The following is an 18,083-nucleotide window of genomic DNA, read 5'->3' as shown; positions in this document are numbered from 1 at the left end:
TGCACACCTTTTTAGACAATCTGCATCTACTTTCAACACACTTCATGTAAGAAACGCATGATACAGGCATAGGGTCAATCAAATATAAAGACTGATAGTTTAAGTTAGGGTGTAACAGTACACAAGAGCCATGCTTCCGTATGTACCTGGGTTGTGCTGTCACTTCTAGTGTGTGTCTACACAAGTAAAGGAAAAAATGTCATTGATTTTTGAAAATTTATAAGATAAAATTTGCTTGCTGTAGTCACTAAGAAAATGAACAAATGCTAATACGTCGGTAATGCGCCATCATTATTGCAGAAGACTAAAACCTGAATATCTGCAAATGTAAAGGGGAAAAAAAGACCAGTAAGATAATAAAATAATAACATAAATCGACATTAGCCCTCATAAGCTACTAAAACCCCTGAGCTGGAGTTGAATTAAGCAAAGGGGAATTGTATTGCTTATGAATGATGAACTTTTCATTCGTGAGAGTTAGCTTGTGTAATTTCTTCTTTTAAAGGTTACATAGTTTCACTTTAATAGTGTACAATAATGTATCCCAGAGGTTTTGCCATTTATTAGGTGTGTGTGTGTGTGTGTGTGTGTGTGTGTGTATGTGTGTGTGTGTGTGTGTGTGTGTGTGTGTGTGTGTGCGTGTGCGTGCGTTTTCCTGACACATTTCAGACTAAAGACCAGTCAATTGCCGGCTTGTCCAATTGGGAAAAGCTGTTTGTTTGGGTCAGTGGTTAGGGTAGGTCTCTGGGAATGGAATGTAAGTCAATGTAGTGTTCCCAAAAGTGACGTGTGTGTGTCTCTGATTGGTCAGGATCTCTCAACATTTTAGGATCTTTTTTGCTATAGGTAAGATGTCAAAGGCTGAACTGAAAGAGTTGACAAATAAAGCATTCTGCTCTCTCATAATACATGGCACGTTGGTGTCACCCTCCTTGTTTTCGTCGGCCGCGGAGGGGCTGCTGCTGACTTGCGTGGTGTGTTCAGGCTGCTGGCGTGGCATTCTGTTATGGAAACAACAATGGAGGAGCCTGTGTGGCGGGGAGTGTTCACCCCCTGGCACCAATCGTGGCACAGAACTCACCCAGGCTTTTCAGCTGGCTGGCGAGGCATTTCCCATAAACCCTCTCTCTACCCTCTCCTTCTATTCACTCCCTCGCCTTCTGCGTTCTCTCCCCCCCCACTCAAGCTTCACTTTCTCCCTACATTTCTCTCGTTTGCTTCTCCTCTCCGTCTCTCCCACACTTTATGTTTATTTCTCCCCAAGTCTCTCTCCTCTCAGTTTCATCCCTTCTTTTAGCCCCACAAAGACAGCCATTCACACATGGCACTTAACGGCGGACAAAACGTACTCTGAAAATGCGAAGCCTGCACAGACAAATGCCAGCGCGGTTGGGACTTCTGCCTTAAGATTCTCTCCCGCTCTCCTCGACCAGAGTTGCACTGAGGGGTCAGTGTTTTCCATCATCCCTGTGTGGGAGAGGGTTAGACGGAGGAGGGGAGCATTGGCCTCGCGCCCACTTGGAAAGAATAGAGACTAAAAAAGGCCTGACGGGGCATCTTTTTTTTGGTGCAGCAGTGACTGAAACATGCACATGTCATACCTGCTTAAAACGCCTGGCTCTGCTTGACCCATTACAAGTTATTTGCGTATGTTTGTTTCTGTGACTCTGAAGTTCCCCTCAGCTCTACGGAGCGCTTCAGCCATCTTGTACCTCATTGTTTTGGTATTCTGGCCCTGCGACGTATGCCTACCATTCACTAGAAGACTTTGAACAGACTTTAAAAAGACTTTAGTCCGACACCATCTCACATCTAAAGACAATCATCTCGCATCCAACGTTAAAGACTGTCATCATATGTAAAGACTGGGCATCTTGTAGGGTCACATATTGCATGACTACAACTAGCGTTAGCTGGTAACTTAAAGGTCCCATGGCATGAACATTTCATTTTATGAGGTTTTTTAACATTAATATGAGTTCCCCCAGCCTGCCTATGGTCCCCCAGTGGCTAGAAATGGTGATGGGTGTAAACCGAGCCCTGGGTATCCTGCTCTGCCTTTGAGAAAATGAAAGCTCAGATGGGCCGATCTGGACTTCAGATACAGTATTAGGGGACCACTGAGGTCTATATAAAAGAGACTTCAGATACAGTATTAGGGGACCACTAAGGTCTATATAAAAGAGACTTCAGATACAGTATTAGGGGGCCACTAAGGTCTATATAAAAGAGACTTCAGATACAGTATTAGGGGACCACTAAGGCCTATATAAAAGAGACTTCAGATACAGTATTAGGGGACCACTAAGGTCTATATAAAAGAGACTTCAGATACAGTATTAGGGACCACTAAGGTCTATATAAAAGAGACCTCAGATACAGTATTAGGGGGCCACTAAGGTCTATATAAAAGAGACTTCAGATACAGTATTAGGGGACCACTAAGGTCTATATAAAAGAGACTTCAGATACAGTATTAGGGGACCACTAAGGTCTATATAAAAGAGACTTCAGATACAGTATTAGGGGACCACTAAGGTCTATATAAAAGAGACTTCAGATACAGTATTAGGGGGCCAAGGCTAATAAAAAACATACGTATTAGGGGACCACTAAGGCCTATATAAAAGAGACTTCAGATACAGTATTAGGGGACCACTAAGGTCTATATAAAAGCATCCAAAGAGCACCATGTCATGGGACCTTTTTAAGGGAAAGTTCGCAGATTTTCTGTTCTGTCGTACATGCAGATGAATGGCAGCAGAACCCGGTGGTCCGTGTTTATCCGCTGGTAAAAGTTCCGTTAGATGGCCGCGCTTCAGAAGGGTTAAAAATCGGCAACTAGCCCTCCTTTAGCGTTTAGCTTAGCGCACCGCCATAGCAACCACAAATAACACCGGCTCTAGTCGTTTGCTACGTCTAGGGCTGTGACGATAACCGCATCACCGCAATACCAGCGGTGACGTGCCACTACCGCGGTCATGACGTCATCACCGCATATTTTTATTTTTTTACCTTTAGCTTGCGTAACTTACAGGAGAACAGATATTGTGTGATATGACATATAATGAAAGCAATAATCATTGTGTAGTTACCCTCATCGACTGTCTTCTATCCTACATTCAAGAGTTTATGGAGAGAAAAAAAATGCAAGTTGCCCGTCACTTCAGCTTTGCACATGAGGATGGACAGTCCACTGAGCTGAGGTGGACGTGGACACATTAACGTTAACGCTGCAGTGTTTACCATTGCACATTAGCCTAGCAGCTAGCGGAGTTTCCTTCTGCTTATAGCTTAATCCTGACAAAACCGAACGGTTGAATCTCAGTCTGCATGCACGTTTTGTAGCCTAAACAGAGCAGCTTATATTGGCTAAGCGTCTGCCATTGGCATTGTCGGCAAACCTTTTTTTTTCTTTTTACTTTATTGACAATAGAGCTTTCTGAACTGTCTGTGGAATAGATCAACGGAGATGAGAGAAAGCAGAGTGGCCATAAATGACAGCAAAACACAGTAAAGACTCTCACATTGAGCTGAAATGGAAACACTGTGCTATGGGTTAAGCCGATGTTTATCGGGGGATAACGGCCATTCACTTTACCGGCGGTATTGACAACAGATAAAGCCACTGTGTCTTGAGAAGCTCAAGCTTGTTGTTTTATTGTTTACTTTACATCATCTTTGCTATCTCTTTTCCTCTCGCTTTTCCTCACAGCAGCACTCGCCGCGCTCTCCGTTACGCCCTGCTCTCCACACGGGCACTGACGTCAATCACTTAAGGCCCCCTGCCATTCTCGCTCTAATTTACACTACTCTTTGTAAGGGGGTTGTGGTTAACCGCCATACCGCGGTGATATGTTGCTTCGTCACCGCGATAAGAAAAATACTATACCGTCACAGCCCTAGCTACCTCCTGTTTGGCACTGGAAGGGAGCGCACCCATTGGTTGTTGATGAACTTGTGATTTAACTTCACTACCAAGTAGGGGTGTGACGAGACACTCGGCTCACGAGATGAGACACGAGATTGGGTTCATGAGAACGAGACGAGATTTTAACACTATTTTAAAGAAAACTTGAATTAAGAAATATGACTGGAAAACTAGTCTTTACTCAGAGAACCAAGGTTACAACGTAACCAAGTTTTAGATTGCAGCAGATTGCTTTCGACTCATTTAAAAAAAGACAGAGAAAGAGAGCCATCTACGTGAGTCAGTGCCATACTGAGGTGTGTGTGTGTGTGTGTGTGTGTGTGTGTGTGTGTGTGTGTGTGTGTGTGTGTGTGGAGTGAGAGAGCGGGCGGTACCCTCTTAACGTTCTAACCCTGGGTTTGACCGGCAGCTTTTTACAACTGCAACTTCACTACCGCTCTGCAAAAGTGAACTCTGAGTCAACTTTGGCGAACAGACAGGGGATCTTCTATGCTTATTTAGAGGTCCAAGCCTGACTCATCTTCAAAGCCAGATGTATTATAAGACCAACCAGGTCAGACTCCGTCTACTGGCTGCTGCTCTGCGCTTGTGACCGATCTCGCAAGACAATTTTACCCTCGATGAGGTCACATTTTAATCTCGCCAGACCTCTACTAACCTAAGACTTAAAACTTATAATATCAAATTAGTTAGATTTTTGTCGGAACGTCAAGACGGGAAAAAGATTGACTGGGACTGACTTTTATGACCACCTTACACCAAACGATTGAGACGACGGGAGCGCCCCAAATCTGGCAAGACTCTCCCGATTTCATTCCGATATTGGAAAAATAGTCTGCGACAGTGGAATCGCTTGAAAAGTCGTTTGGCATAAGGTCAGCAGGCAGCTGTTTTTGGCAAGATAAGTGCTCTGAAATCCCCCGTACGCAGCGGAACAGACAAAAAGTTAGCGGCTAGCTGGTGAACATAGTGGAGCATTTAGCAGCTAAATAGCAGGAGATTATTTCTCAAGACTTGGTGGAGAACAAAACCGTGTGAAAAGGAGAGTGAATATTGGACTTGCATTCATCAGGTGGACACAAACACAACTCCAAGTGAATGCTAATGTTGCTCATTGTGTGCTGGATGGGTTTTGTGTAAAACTTGTTTACGTGTCTTAATGTAAGATACTGAATAAACTCTGCTGTGTCCACATATGTGTGTCCATAATTGACACTTCAATGCGAGCTGCCTGATCGGATAGTGATCAGATATATTACCTGTGCGAGTATATTCCCACAATAGGTGCGTCCAAAATGGCACTTGGTTCAAGAGAGCCTTCTTCCTTTCTTTATGATGACAAAAGTGGCATTGAAAAGACATGTGTAACCACGGCCAAAGACACAAAATAGTGCAGTCCAAATATAGTAGGGCTACTATCGATTATCTTCCTAGTTGTTTGGTCTGTCAAATGTCAGAAAACTGTGAAAAATATCGCAGTATTTCCCGAAGCCCAACATGACGTCCTCAAATGTCTTGTTTTGTCCCCTCGTTAAAGATATTCAGTTTACTGTCACAGAGGAGTGAAGAACCTAGAAAATATTCACATTTAACAAGCTGGAATCAGAGAATCTTTTTTTCATATCGATTATCAAAATACCTGGCGATTCATTTAACAGTTGACAACTTATCAATTCATCTGTGCAGCTCTGAAATACAGGAATAAAATAGAACGTGATATAAATAAATAAATAATGCTGTGGTAGACCGGTGAACAGTAACAGTGTTGATGTGAATTGGCTTACGCAGCTCTTTGGCATCGCTGTGGACCTCCACTCGCGCTCTCTCTCTCTCTCTCTCTCTCTCTCTCTCTCTCTCTCTCTCTCTCTCTCTCTCTCTCTCTCTCTCTCTCTCTCAACCACAGAGCCTTCAAGTGCTCCCCCTTTGTCCTGACTGACTCACTTCCTCCTTCCTCCATACAGTAGTGCCCATATATGGTAATGCCTTCAAGAAGAAATCTGTCTGTAATTCATGTATGTCACTCTCTCTCTGGCTCGAACACACTGGTCAAGTGAACTCTGCTCTTTGAAATAAATGGAAAAATAGTTTACTTTCTTGACCCTTGGCAAGTAGTTTGCAATCACTTCACTTTCCTTCAATCATAAGTTAATCAGAAACTAGACAACACGTTAGTCTGATTGTGTGTTCAGAGTGTTTCAACTTGTCTAAAACAACTCTGGTGTGGTTCAACGTGCAGCACAATGGTGGGTTGGGCAGAAACACAGATCCTCCCAAATATTTAGTGAATTAACTTGGCAACTGGCAGCAGGCAGCTGGATTTCAACTCGGGGAACACTGGCTCATTTGTCCTTTTTAGAAAGATCAACCTCTGTGACAAGGGATAGTGGGCAGTGTTGGGCGGTAGTGCATTAAAACGATATTAACTGGCTATTACTGCTTCCATGAGTACACCACCTTGGGAAATAATGATCATTATTAGCTGAAGCCCTAATTTTCTTTTCTCAGCACTTGCAGTATAGGTACAGCAGGATATTGGTTCAGTTATTGCATAAATAGCAGGGTGTCCTAAATTAGGTAGTGATTGGTTCAGCGTCAGATCTGTTGAAATGTGGTTCCCTGTGCGTGCTTTGCCAGTGAGGCATCATGTTAGTCACAGTCCTATATTTTTTAACTTGTTAGATTTTAATGCGTCTTGCAGAGGCTCTGACCAGTGTGTATCCCAGGCTGCACTGAAGCGCCTTACAGCCAGAGCTGTTTAGGTCTGAGGGGTCTGTGATCTGTCTGGAATGCAAAGACAACTCTGGGAGGGCGGGGGGGATGGGAGCTGCCCTCTGACGTCAGCACGGTTCACAAGGCAAGGCACAGGAGGTCCATTGCCCGGAGTATAGCCTCAGTCAAGAATGCAACTTAACGATGAAGACGTGATGAGGAAAGGGAGGCGGGGGGGGGTTGAAAGGAGAAATAGAGAGAATAGTTGGCTTGCAGTGTTGTGATCTAGCTGGAGAAGGGACACAGCGTTAAGTCTGAAGAGGTCAGAGGGCAACCAGATCCAAAAGCTAAAGGCTTAGGCAGACCCACACATGCACCTGACCAAATTAGGAGAAAGGACTCGGAAGAATAGAGCGCTTTCTCAAAGAAGAGCTTTTCGCTCATCTTTCATAGGAACCAGCTGGGAAATGCGCGTGGAACACCAGTCTCAACAGCTGGTTTAGCCAGAGACCTTTCTCACTGCTGCCACTGAAAAAAAAGCAGTGACACTAACTGCTAAACGCTGTGCATCTGTTTGGGTTGTCTGGCTTCGTGTTATGCTTTTAGCCATTTGCTATGCTTTGAACCATTGTTTTCAGGAGAGTTGGAGTACAGCACAGTGTGTCAATCTAGCATTTTTATCCGAAGACCAAACTGCATGCTATTCAAAATACAAACTAGAGTAACTTTTCTACACACATAGGCACACACTCATGCTCGTACTTTGCTCATATTCTTGCTGCAAATAATAAAGGGCTAGTGATAGAGGATTGCACTTAAAGTTAGGGAACTTGTGAAAAAAGGAGGGTTTTTTTCAGCAAAGGCTGAGATGAGGATCCTACACTCCATAATGAAACCTGAAGTTCTCTTTCTCTCCATTTATTTTTGCCAACCACTTAAAACTTAAAATCCATCTAAAACACAACTGTCCCAGCGTGTTAGCTGGTGTGCCGCTACCTGTTGCTGTCGCTCCTGTTGTGTATGTGTATAGCGCAGTAGGCTGGCCGGACTGAGTGACGCGTGTGTGTGATGGTACCATGGTGATTTTAACTTTTAACTTAAACATTTATTCTTAATAGTTACCGGGGCTCAACACTAACTTTTTAAAGAGGTTGGCGACCAGAGGCAACCAGGCATCAGCTTGTGGTGGGCTATATTTGCCTAATTGCCTAATTCATTTCTTATGTAACTATACCACACATTTGACTAATGAAACAATGAGATAATGGCTTGCATTATAATTTCTCATCCCTCTCAAATAGGGGTCAATTTTCGGACCACGTCCGATCACGTCCGAATGATTATTAAAAATGTAATAACTTTTAACAAGATTCACTTCTTTCACCAGTAACTTGCTGTTAAAAGACAAAAAAAGATGAGCAAAGGGTATTTTACACTAACTTTGAATGCACCACGAGGTTTACCAGTTTTAAAGATGCAGTAGGTAAGTCTTATAAAACTAACTTTCTGTCATATTTGCTGAAACTGACCCTATGTTCCAGTAGAACTACATGAATTATGTAAAATAAAAATAAAAACAGCTCCTCTGGCACCTCCTACAGCCTGTAGTGCCATTGGCAAAATTCCACCACTCCCGGTTGATTTTCTCCAATCAGGGCCACAGGGGGTGTCTATCTGCCTGTCAATCACTGCTCAGGCACGTACACTCATATTAGAGCGTTCTCCTCCCCCCCCCCGCGCACGAGCTGCAAAGGTTTCCCAAAACTCCGGTGAATATTGGAGAGGCTTTTCAGAGGTGGCGTGAGCTGCGGGATTTTAAAGATCTGAAGAACGATGCAGATGTAGCCACATTTCTTCTCAACAGGTAACATAATTACGATGAATGATTTATCTTTCATTTGGTTATAAGTAGTCAAAAGTCCACAAAGCTACGTTGGTGAGGATAATAGTAACGTTTGCACAGTGGTCGGTCTGATATGATGCTGAAATGGCTAACGCTAGCCTGCTAGTTAGCATCGTTTTACTGTTGGTGAATAAAGTTAACGTTGTGTTGGTGTTTAGTTATTGAACATGTTGTCTGACATGCCGGCCGGCAGTTCTGTCAAACTCCATTGTGTGGGAGGGGCTTAGGAGACGGTTTGGGCTGCAGCAGAAAGGGGGGAGGGACTGAGAAGTTGTCGATGTTCAAATTTGTTGGCAAAGTCCTGGCTCTTCACAATCTTACCTACTGCAGCTTTAAGTAAACGCAACATTTAGTCCCGTCTGTTTAAGTTTTTCCGACAACAGCGGTGACCAAGAGCTAGTTTGTCGTTTAGCTCTTAGCTTTAGCAGCAGACTGTTGGACGTCCTGCTGTTGGAATCCTCTCCAGTGAAATACAGTCACACCGTTACACCGTTTAACTGTCAGCATTTTAACCGTGTTGACTGGATTCAACATGGTTAAAATGCTGACAGCTAAACCGTGTGACTACTTCTACTACTGTGGCTAACGGTAGGCTAACGCTACCTGCTGCCAAGTGTAACGTGTCATTAGTGTTTACTAGCGTGACATGCAGCGATGCTTCTGTTGCCTCTAACGTCTGTTTCGGAGCATCAGACAGCAGCGCAGACATTTAGGTGGCACCGTAATGAGCCACCGAAATCCGTGTTGCTATTCCGTCTGGTAGATACCGGGCACCGGTGCCATATTAACACCGGATTTTAACATGCGGCGTTAACGTGAACAGAAAACTGCGTTGCCTGTATGTTTTCACGGCAAACGCGCGTGAGTGGAAACAGCTGAAATGTTGTGTTGCGCACAAATGTAGCTAGTGTTTAAACTTTACAGAGACAACCTAATAAACTGACTTCTTTTGAAATAAGATTTTCCAGTTTTGATTTGTTTTTATATATAAAAACAACAAATATTTAACAGGTGGTTGCCAAAGGGGGCAACCACAGGACACGAAATGGTTGCCAATTGACTCAATCTGGTTGCCAAAGGCAACCCTTACTGTCGAGCCCTGGTAACAATTAAACATTTTTACGTATAATATTTTCCCTATATTTTAGGCCTGAATCTGACTTGAACCTGTAGTATTTTCTGTGCACGTGGCAGCAGGCCTGGTGTAGTCTCTGTTGTCAGGCGGACTACGTGTTAGTATGCAGGGGCGGGCTGGCCGAGCTGCCACTTCACCTGCAAATTGGCAGATACAGCAGCAGCAGCGGCAACAACCTTGTTCCAGGCTGGAAATTGGTCTTACTGGGTTGCCATGGTGATCAGATGTGGTACAACCATGGATGTATTAAGAGAACTACAACCTCCCGTTCCTTCTCTCTCTATCGTTATCTCTCCCTTCCTCTTCACTGGGGGAGCTGCAGTGCAGTGGTGACAGAGTGAAGGATGCCGGGATACCTCCCCACAAGCCCGTGGTGGTACGATCTGATGTCAAGGTCACTGTGTGTGTGTGTGCGTGTGTGTTTTTTCCTGGCTCCGTCTTAACTTTACCATATGATGTAAGTGGATCTTCCCAGGCAAGTGAGACTGTCCTATATTAAGCCTGTTTCCACCAAGCAGTTTGGTTCAGTTCCTCATGCATTAGAACTGTTATTTTTGCGTTCCTTTGTCAAAACCTGTGGAGGGACTCCGTCACGTTTTTTTCTTTTCTGTTATCCCTCTGTTGAAGGGTACCCAGCACTCTGATCCGATTCTAAAAGGTGGAGCCAGAAAAACTGCAGTCCGCGATTGGTGCAGACGTTTCTCTGCATCATTGGGGAATACAGGGAAATGCAGAGAGAGATGGATGAAGTGAGGAGTAAATAATTATTTTTCAGCTCATTTCTCAGTGCAATAACCCCGCTTACATTTAAGAGTCTGTGATGGAACAGATCTAGTGCTTAGGCACATGTCCGTACGGGTTCCATGCGGTTCTAAAGCTACTACAGCAAAAGTGTTTGATGGAAACGTGGCCTTAGGCCTCGCTGCCTGTCAGCTGAGCCTGCACAGACCTGCAAACGCCTCATCCCAGAGCTGAAAGGGAGGGGTGTGAAATCAGCCTCTTGACAGTCGACACACATTTCAGTGGACACCCAGACGCTCCTTGGCGCTCACTGTGGGATATGTTGTGCATAAAGACCAATAATGCACAGTGTTTATATTTCCAATCCAAACCACTGGAGGATTTTCAAGAGCATGATTATCCTACGTTAATCAGCAGCACGATTTGGGCTCACGCTTCAGTTTATTCGAGCGGTGAAATCGTACCTTTGCACAGTCTAAATATAGCCCTGGTGTTCCTGTTCAGGTGGGGCGTGTGTGATGGCAGGTTGTGTCTGGTGAGGCAGATGGGCAGAGCAAGTCTCTATCGCCTAAGGTCTCCAGGCAGAAATAGCAGAGTCATGGTGCACACACTGTTGTCATTTTAAAGTGCCCATATTGTGAAAAAAATCTCTTTGTTATTTTGTGTCTCTGCTGCTTCCACACGCATACAAACTTGAAAAAAAAAAAACATCCATGCTGTTATGAGTGTTTCTAAATGTGTCCTGCCTTCAGTCTCTGGGTGAGCTGCTCAAAATCTGCACGGCTTTCTACATCATTAGCCGAAACGTTCTCAATGGCAAAACACTGCTACAACACACACTAGTTCACCATAATCTACAAAAGAACTACTTCCATGTCCCTGTTCTGCAGGTATTCCACACAAAGTGTGAAGTGCGCCCTCGTTTAGAAGAAGTCTCCCGGCTAATCCTGCCTTGTACTGACTGAAGTTAGAGAAACAGACAGCTAGCTGATGTGATCCTTACCTAGCGCATGTGCAACTTCCACCAAAGATGGTACAGAAGTGAGATGTCTCACTCTGTAGCTAAAACAGAGACCTGAACACACAGGGTGAAAAACTAAAATAAGGTGTTTTTTGAAAATTAAACCATATAAACCTATTCTAGTACAACCTCAAAATACAAGTATGAACCTGAAAATGAACATAATATGAGCACTTTAAACCTGGATGTGAAATCGCTTCAGAGCTGCAGGAATCACATAGCAACACTTGGGCTGGATACCGAATTCAATACTTTTTAGGCACCGACTGAATTGCCTCTAAAGTATCAAGTAACAAAAAATGCCTCGTCATTCAATACTAGGCTAGGGCATCGGGATCGTTTCTTTATTGGAATCGTTTGGAGGATTTGGTTTCAAATCTGATCATGGGTTCCAAATTTAACGTGCGCAAGTTTTGGTTTCCGTAGCAGCCAGGCGCTTGTTGTGTGGCAGCCATGGAGCATTGTAAGCGGTGCTCTAGCGTGGCTTTATTTTACGTTGGAAAAAGACCCGTCAAATGCAACCCACCTTTGAATCAAAATAAAACTTTCCTTTTTATTTGTGAAATAAGCATGTGACCCGTTTCAACTCCACCCCTCAAAAAAAAAAAATCGGAATCGAGAATCGATAAGAACGGTAATCGAAAGGAAGAATCGGAATTGGAATCAGAATTGTTAATATCCAAACGATGCCCAACCCTATTCAATACAGTACTTCATTTACAATACCTAAGGGTTGAATCTCACATAAGAGTCAGTGAGCCAGTAAGTATTCAGCATGCTTCTACCAAGATCTAATAATGTCTGTGATTGGCTGTCTAATGTTACACGACGTAGAGGCACGCAGGAAAAACTCTACGTTACAGAGACGGGGGCCTCACATACTGTATTAGGAGCTGGAAAATAAATAGAAAGATTTGTGCCGTAATGTAATTTATTTTTGTTTTTATAAAATTGGTTTGTTTAGGAACCGGTATCGAAGTCACGGTGTTGGTATCGGTACCGGTATCGAACATTTTTGAACGATACCCAGCCTTAATAAACACCTTTCATTCACACTCTCTTGCATACTTCACTTCTTCCCCTTTTTAAAAAACAAACTCCTCTGGCTGTGGAGCAGCAGGATCCCTCTCGCCCCGTCTATTTGATTTACCTATTAAGTGGCGCTTGACGCCTGCTAGGGTTTCCATCGTGCTGCTGCGGTGTCATCTGACAGCTCTGGCCCACTTCTGGGGTTTACCAAGCAGGAGAAAAAGAGGAGTTGTCTGTGATGCTGCTACTCATCAACACACTGGGGATATACAGTATAGGGCGGTGGCAGAACATGGAAATACTGCAGGAGAAGTTCAAAAGGCAGCTCTAGGGGTTGTTGTCGATGCTGGTTTGCATTTATCAGCTTTAAGCACAGATGCCATATTTTTCAACACATTTCCAGAGGCCAGTAAGCGTCTGACTAGAAATAGAAATATTATTCATAAATAGTTTTCTTTATATTCAATCTAGGGCTGCAACTAATGATTATATTCATTGTCGATTTAATTTGCTGATCATTTTCTGGATGAATCGATTTTTTTTTTTTTTTTTTTATTCTATCAAATGTCAGCTCTTAAAATGTTTTTGTTTTGCCCAACCAACATCCCAAAACCCCCAAAATCACAATCACACAAGACAATTGACAGCTGCAAAGCCTCACATTTAAGAAGCTGAAACCAGAGAATATTTAGTTTCTTTGCTTGAAAACGGACTTAAAGCTATAGTGCGTAGTTTCTGTCACCCCCATGAGGAAGTAAGGAAGTAATGACAACAACACTGTCACAGCCAAGGGGGTAAACTTCGCTTCAGAACTCGAGCCATCTATGGCGCCATTTTGTTGCTACCTGGCCATCACCTCCTGTTAGCATCCTGCTGACCGCCATTTTTTTTTTACGTCACTTGACTGCGAATAACTTTACATCTGAAGCGTTTAAAGACTCTATTTGTCCGTTGTTTATTTCTAAAGAAACACGACAATGTATAAAAGGCTCCATTACCTTGTACCTCACGTTATGGCTCCATAGTAGACGTTTTTGTAAAAATAGGCTAACGGTTGTGTCATAACCAAGTGACTTATTGTCACACAGTAGAGGAATTACCATATAGTACAGGAGAAGCTCGCAGGCAGTTTCGACTTACGTGAGCTGTCTAAGTTTAATTACTAATGTTAACTAGCATGTTAGTTAGCAATAATTAGCCCGTGCTTATGTTATCTCCTTACATATACCTACGCTCTCCATCTCTGTAAGATTGGGAATGATTGAGATTTCTCTTGGCACAGCTACCAGAAGACTTCACACTTTCAGACACATTGCTCACGTCACATTTACGTTGTCTCTGTCAGTTGGAGGCTGCGCAGTAAAGCTGGCCATCACCGGAAAAGTGCTTCTAATAGGGCTGGGCGATATGGACCAAAAGTCATATCCCGATATATTTTGGCTGAATATCGATATACGATATATATCCCGATATTTTTTTCCGCGAATTGAGAGCAAATGTTCAGTCAAAGCCCAAATCAAATATGACATGTCACAAGTAGTTTCATAGAAACAGTTGCAAAATCAAATAAATAATAAACCGGTTTCTTCACCTGGTTCATGATTAAATGCTCAGCTGTTCAAATAACAATAAAATGTAAACCTAAATACTGTATAACAGGAGTAACTTTTTTGAAATCAAAGCTCCATAGGCTATTTGTGATTTGTTCCAAAGGTCAATTAAGCTTTTGATATTAATATAATCTACTTTGTTCAAAATGTAATGCCTCATGCCTGTAAGCCTAGGTTATAGTCCCATTCTTCCACTTGATACTGCTTCCACTTAAGTAAACTAAAAGATGAACTATCGACTACAAAACAAAGAAACTAATTAATGTGTTAATACAAAGAATATTTATTATGATCGGTTCACAGATCTGAGTTCAAACGGAAACTTCACCCTTCTGAACTAAGAGTTTCTGCTTCAAGGTGAAGTTTAAACAGACTGTGAAATGTCCGGGCTCATTCCTCCACTATTTATTTCTGTATGTATTTATGCGTTACATGTAATTTTCTCGGGCACTGAGCTCCAGATCCTGCAGCGCGGCGGAGGTCGCTGCCCCGCTGTAGCTTCTTTCAGTCCGCCTGCCGCCGGCAAGCTTAGTGGAACTTTCCGCCCAATATTGACATACAGTTCGTCCTGGACTACGTGAAGATCCTACCGGTCACAACTCTGTCTTTGGCTGGTCCGATCTGGATCAGCGGGGACCGGCGCAGCGGCGGCGAAGCTGTGTTTTTGCCCGGGGAAGAGACGCTGCGGCGCCGCCACGGGGCTCTCCGCCTCCGCTCCGCCCGAGCTCAGATTGCTGTGGTCGGCGGCATATATAATCATAAAACACATTGTCACCTGTTAAATGTTATCCATTGCGGTTTGTTCTTTTCATTTCCTCTATCGAACATAATTAAGCAGTACAAAAGTCCGGCATCTTTAGCGTTGATCTGAATGCTTCGGACCCCTGTTCCAAGATGGCGGCGGGTTTTGACGTATGTTTAGAACCTCACGGCGACATATCTATGGGAGCAAGGATCACATTTGAACTATATCGATATATGCGATATGGTCTAATTCCATATCTCATTTAAAAATATATCGATATATTTGTTTATATCGATATATCGCCCAGCCCTAGCTTCTAATAGCCTTCACTGGTCTCCGTCCAGAGCAACAGGGTCTATTGGTCCATTTTATATATGTCAATGGTCGCAGCGTCCACATGACACAAGCCTTCCGTGATCGCACACTGCCACCAGGGAGGACACGGAGGATTAAAAAAACATGATGGACTCTTCAGAAGAGGTCATTATCTTCACTCGAGTTTCTGTGCACGAAAGTTGTCGGACGACACCATATTCTGAACATAGTCATGCACTAAAGCTTTAAACAATGAATTGACTGTCAAAATAGTTTCCTATTTAATTTTCTGTTTCAGCTTGAATACTATCAATTAGTCCATCTTTGATACTTTTCGGCTACTGACTGAAATGTTGACGTTGTGTGTCTGAAATATTGAATGTCTGGTCATGTTCATAGTCCTAATGTTTACTTATTCTTTCATTGGGGTATTTCCTCATATAAAAACTTTCAGTTTGCTAATTTAAGAATGCAGTTTTTGAAAGTTCTTGTACAGCTGCTTGTATTTAGATAAAATCTAAACATTGGTGCATTGATGTTTTGCATAAAGTGTTAAAAAGTAGAGTTTTGTAGAAAAAAAGTATAGTAATGGTATTGAAAATATAATTTTGGTATGGGAACGGAAACTTGGGAATCATATTGGGACCCAGCCCTGTGAATGGGTTAAGATGAAATACCGTATAAAATAATACTTTGAATGGATGGGCGGAATGTTGTCTTGTATGTTCTGTATTTATTGAATGCATGTGTCATCATTCAGCCACATGACTAATTGACAAATGAAGTAAAGAATCAACTAACCTCATTTATCAAGTTTTTCATTTTTCTGACTATACAGTCTTGTGTCCATTTTAATAGAGAAATATCCCATCCCTACATGGATCTACATGCTTTTTGACCCCATTCTCTTTGCCTCAGTTACACAACAGGAAGAGGTCTCTAAAACACACCCAACATCAACAACGCCCACACAAACTATCTCCATCCTCTGCCTGTTGACTAAACCCTACCTTCCATTCAGTATTTAGTGCGAAGTCACCCAATGGGAGATGATGTGTGCAGTTTTGTGACAATCAACGGTCAAAAAAATAAAATAATAATAATCAGGGAACAGCTTATGCCTAAGTCTTTAACCCTATGCCATTCCTCCTCCAGTGCGAGGATGTCGTCCAGGGAAGATTGTCCAGATGACGGAGGCCGAGGTGCGCGGCCTCTGCATCAAATCCCGTGAGATCTTCCTCAGTCAGCCAATCCTTCTGGAGCTGGAGGCTCCGCTCAAAATCTGTGGTCAGTAACCTCCCGCTTGGCCTTGTTCTCCCCAACTGTAGCATGTATTTTCGTTTAACCTCCTGCTTCTCCTTCCTCCACCCATCGCCGCCCCCTTCTTCGTCCTCCAGGCGATATCCACGGACAGTACACAGACCTGCTGAGGCTCTTTGAGTATGGCGGCTTCCCTCCAGAGGCCAACTACCTGTTCCTGGGCGACTATGTGGACAGAGGGAAGCAGTCCCTGGAGACCATCTGCCTGCTGCTGGCGTACAAGATCAAATACCCTGAGAACTTCTTCCTGCTCCGGGGCAACCACGAGTGTGCCTCCATCAACCGCATCTACGGCTTCTACGACGAGTGTGAGTGCTCCCTGCTCTCCTATGGCGACACAGAAGCCGAAGTGTTTCGTTGTCTGTATTTTGGGTATCTTTGCCATGGGGCCTCCTGACTCACTATCTTGTTGGGGTTGCAGGTAAACGCAGATTCAACATCAAGCTGTGGAAGACGTTCACCGACTGCTTCAACTGCCTGCCCATCGCTGCCATAGTGGACGAGAAGATCTTCTGCTGTCACGGAGGTATTCATGTCAACAAACTGGTGATCGTTACCCATATATCCGGTTGGTAGTTTGCAGGGTGCGATTTGTAAAAAAAAAAAGCGGGGGACAGTGTAGGAGTCACAGGATAGTGTACAACTACTATTTCTAATCACTGATCCATTATCTTTATTGTGACTGTTATTGCCACTGTTCATCACACCCCCAACCAGCACTGTCAGACTACCAAGAGCCTGGGTCTGTCTGAGGTTTCTTCCTAATAGGGAGTTTTTCCTCGCCACTGTCGCACTGAATGCTTGCTCTTGGGGGAATTACTGGAATTGTTGGGTCTTTGTAAATTACAGAGTGTGGTCTAGACCTACTCTATCTGTAAAGTGTGTAAACAGTCATGGGAGTCACAGGACAGTGTACAGGACAGTGTTTGACTGTCCCGGGACACTCCTTCAGGACACTACTAACAGGACAGGACAGTTTTTGTTGCCATTACCGCTGGGATGGTTTTTGATCATGCACAACGAAACAAAACACGTAAGAATTAAAACCCCCTTCCAATACCATGGATATAGTGCCACTCTGCCAGGCATGCCATCTTCAATATCCAATTGAAAATAATCTCAAAATGAAATGGCACAACGTGGTGTCCACATAAAACACGGCGCTTTCAAGTGGGAGAGCGGAGTTCACTTTGCGGTGAAAACAAAATACTTTTGTTTTTGGCACCTAAACTTAACTGTCAGCGCCGCGTGACGCTCACCTTTTCTGGCTAAACTCCATTACCACGGCCCCTGTAAGGAGCGTCATCTGGCGGCGCCTGTAGCCGGCTCTGTCACCTATTGGCAGCTGAACAACTGCCGTTGTTTTGATATCTGTCCTCAGGGCTCACTGTAGAGCTGTCTGTCAAAACCTATTTGTCATTTTTAACGTGTGATGTGGAGTGTGACAGATGAAGTTCAGGAACCTTTTTATAAGCTGTCGGTATTTTTGGTTGACTAATCTGACATGAAGTAAATGGGTCAAAGCACATAGTGTTACTGATGTGTGTTAACACCTGCCCAGACACAGGTGGGAATTTCTGCAGCAATTTACACAGTGATGGTTTTGTGTCATCGTGTTGCCCAC

The 18,083-nt window shown here is 43.5% G+C and overlaps 2 protein-coding genes across 2 annotated transcripts in view; one reads left to right on the top strand and one right to left on the bottom strand.

The window, feature by feature from the left end:
* LOC120572494 (serine/threonine-protein phosphatase PP1-beta catalytic subunit) overlaps positions 1 to 18,083 on the top strand; it is a 31,704-nt gene that overhangs the window by 6,443 nt on the left and 7,178 nt on the right. The window contains exons 2-4 of the mRNA XM_039821832.1: positions 16,295 to 16,426; positions 16,537 to 16,767; positions 16,881 to 16,985. Coding sequence (XP_039677766.1) covers positions 16,295 to 16,426; positions 16,537 to 16,767; positions 16,881 to 16,985 — 468 coding nt within the window. The remainder of the gene's footprint in view (positions 1 to 16,294; positions 16,427 to 16,536; positions 16,768 to 16,880; positions 16,986 to 18,083) is intronic.
* LOC120572493 (equilibrative nucleoside transporter 2) overlaps positions 4,265 to 18,083 on the bottom strand; it is a 43,498-nt gene continuing 29,679 nt past the window's right edge. The window contains exon 14 of the mRNA XM_039821831.1: positions 4,265 to 4,284. The gene's annotated coding sequence lies outside the window, so the exon portion shown is untranslated. The remainder of the gene's footprint in view (positions 4,285 to 18,083) is intronic.

This window comes from Perca fluviatilis, chromosome 14 (assembly GCF_010015445.1).
Source record: "Perca fluviatilis chromosome 14, GENO_Pfluv_1.0, whole genome shotgun sequence".
Classification (NCBI taxonomy): domain Eukaryota; kingdom Metazoa; phylum Chordata; class Actinopteri; order Perciformes; family Percidae; genus Perca; species Perca fluviatilis.
The sequence above is the reverse complement of the archived record's forward strand: the minus strand, read 5'-3'. Positions and strand labels throughout refer to the sequence as shown.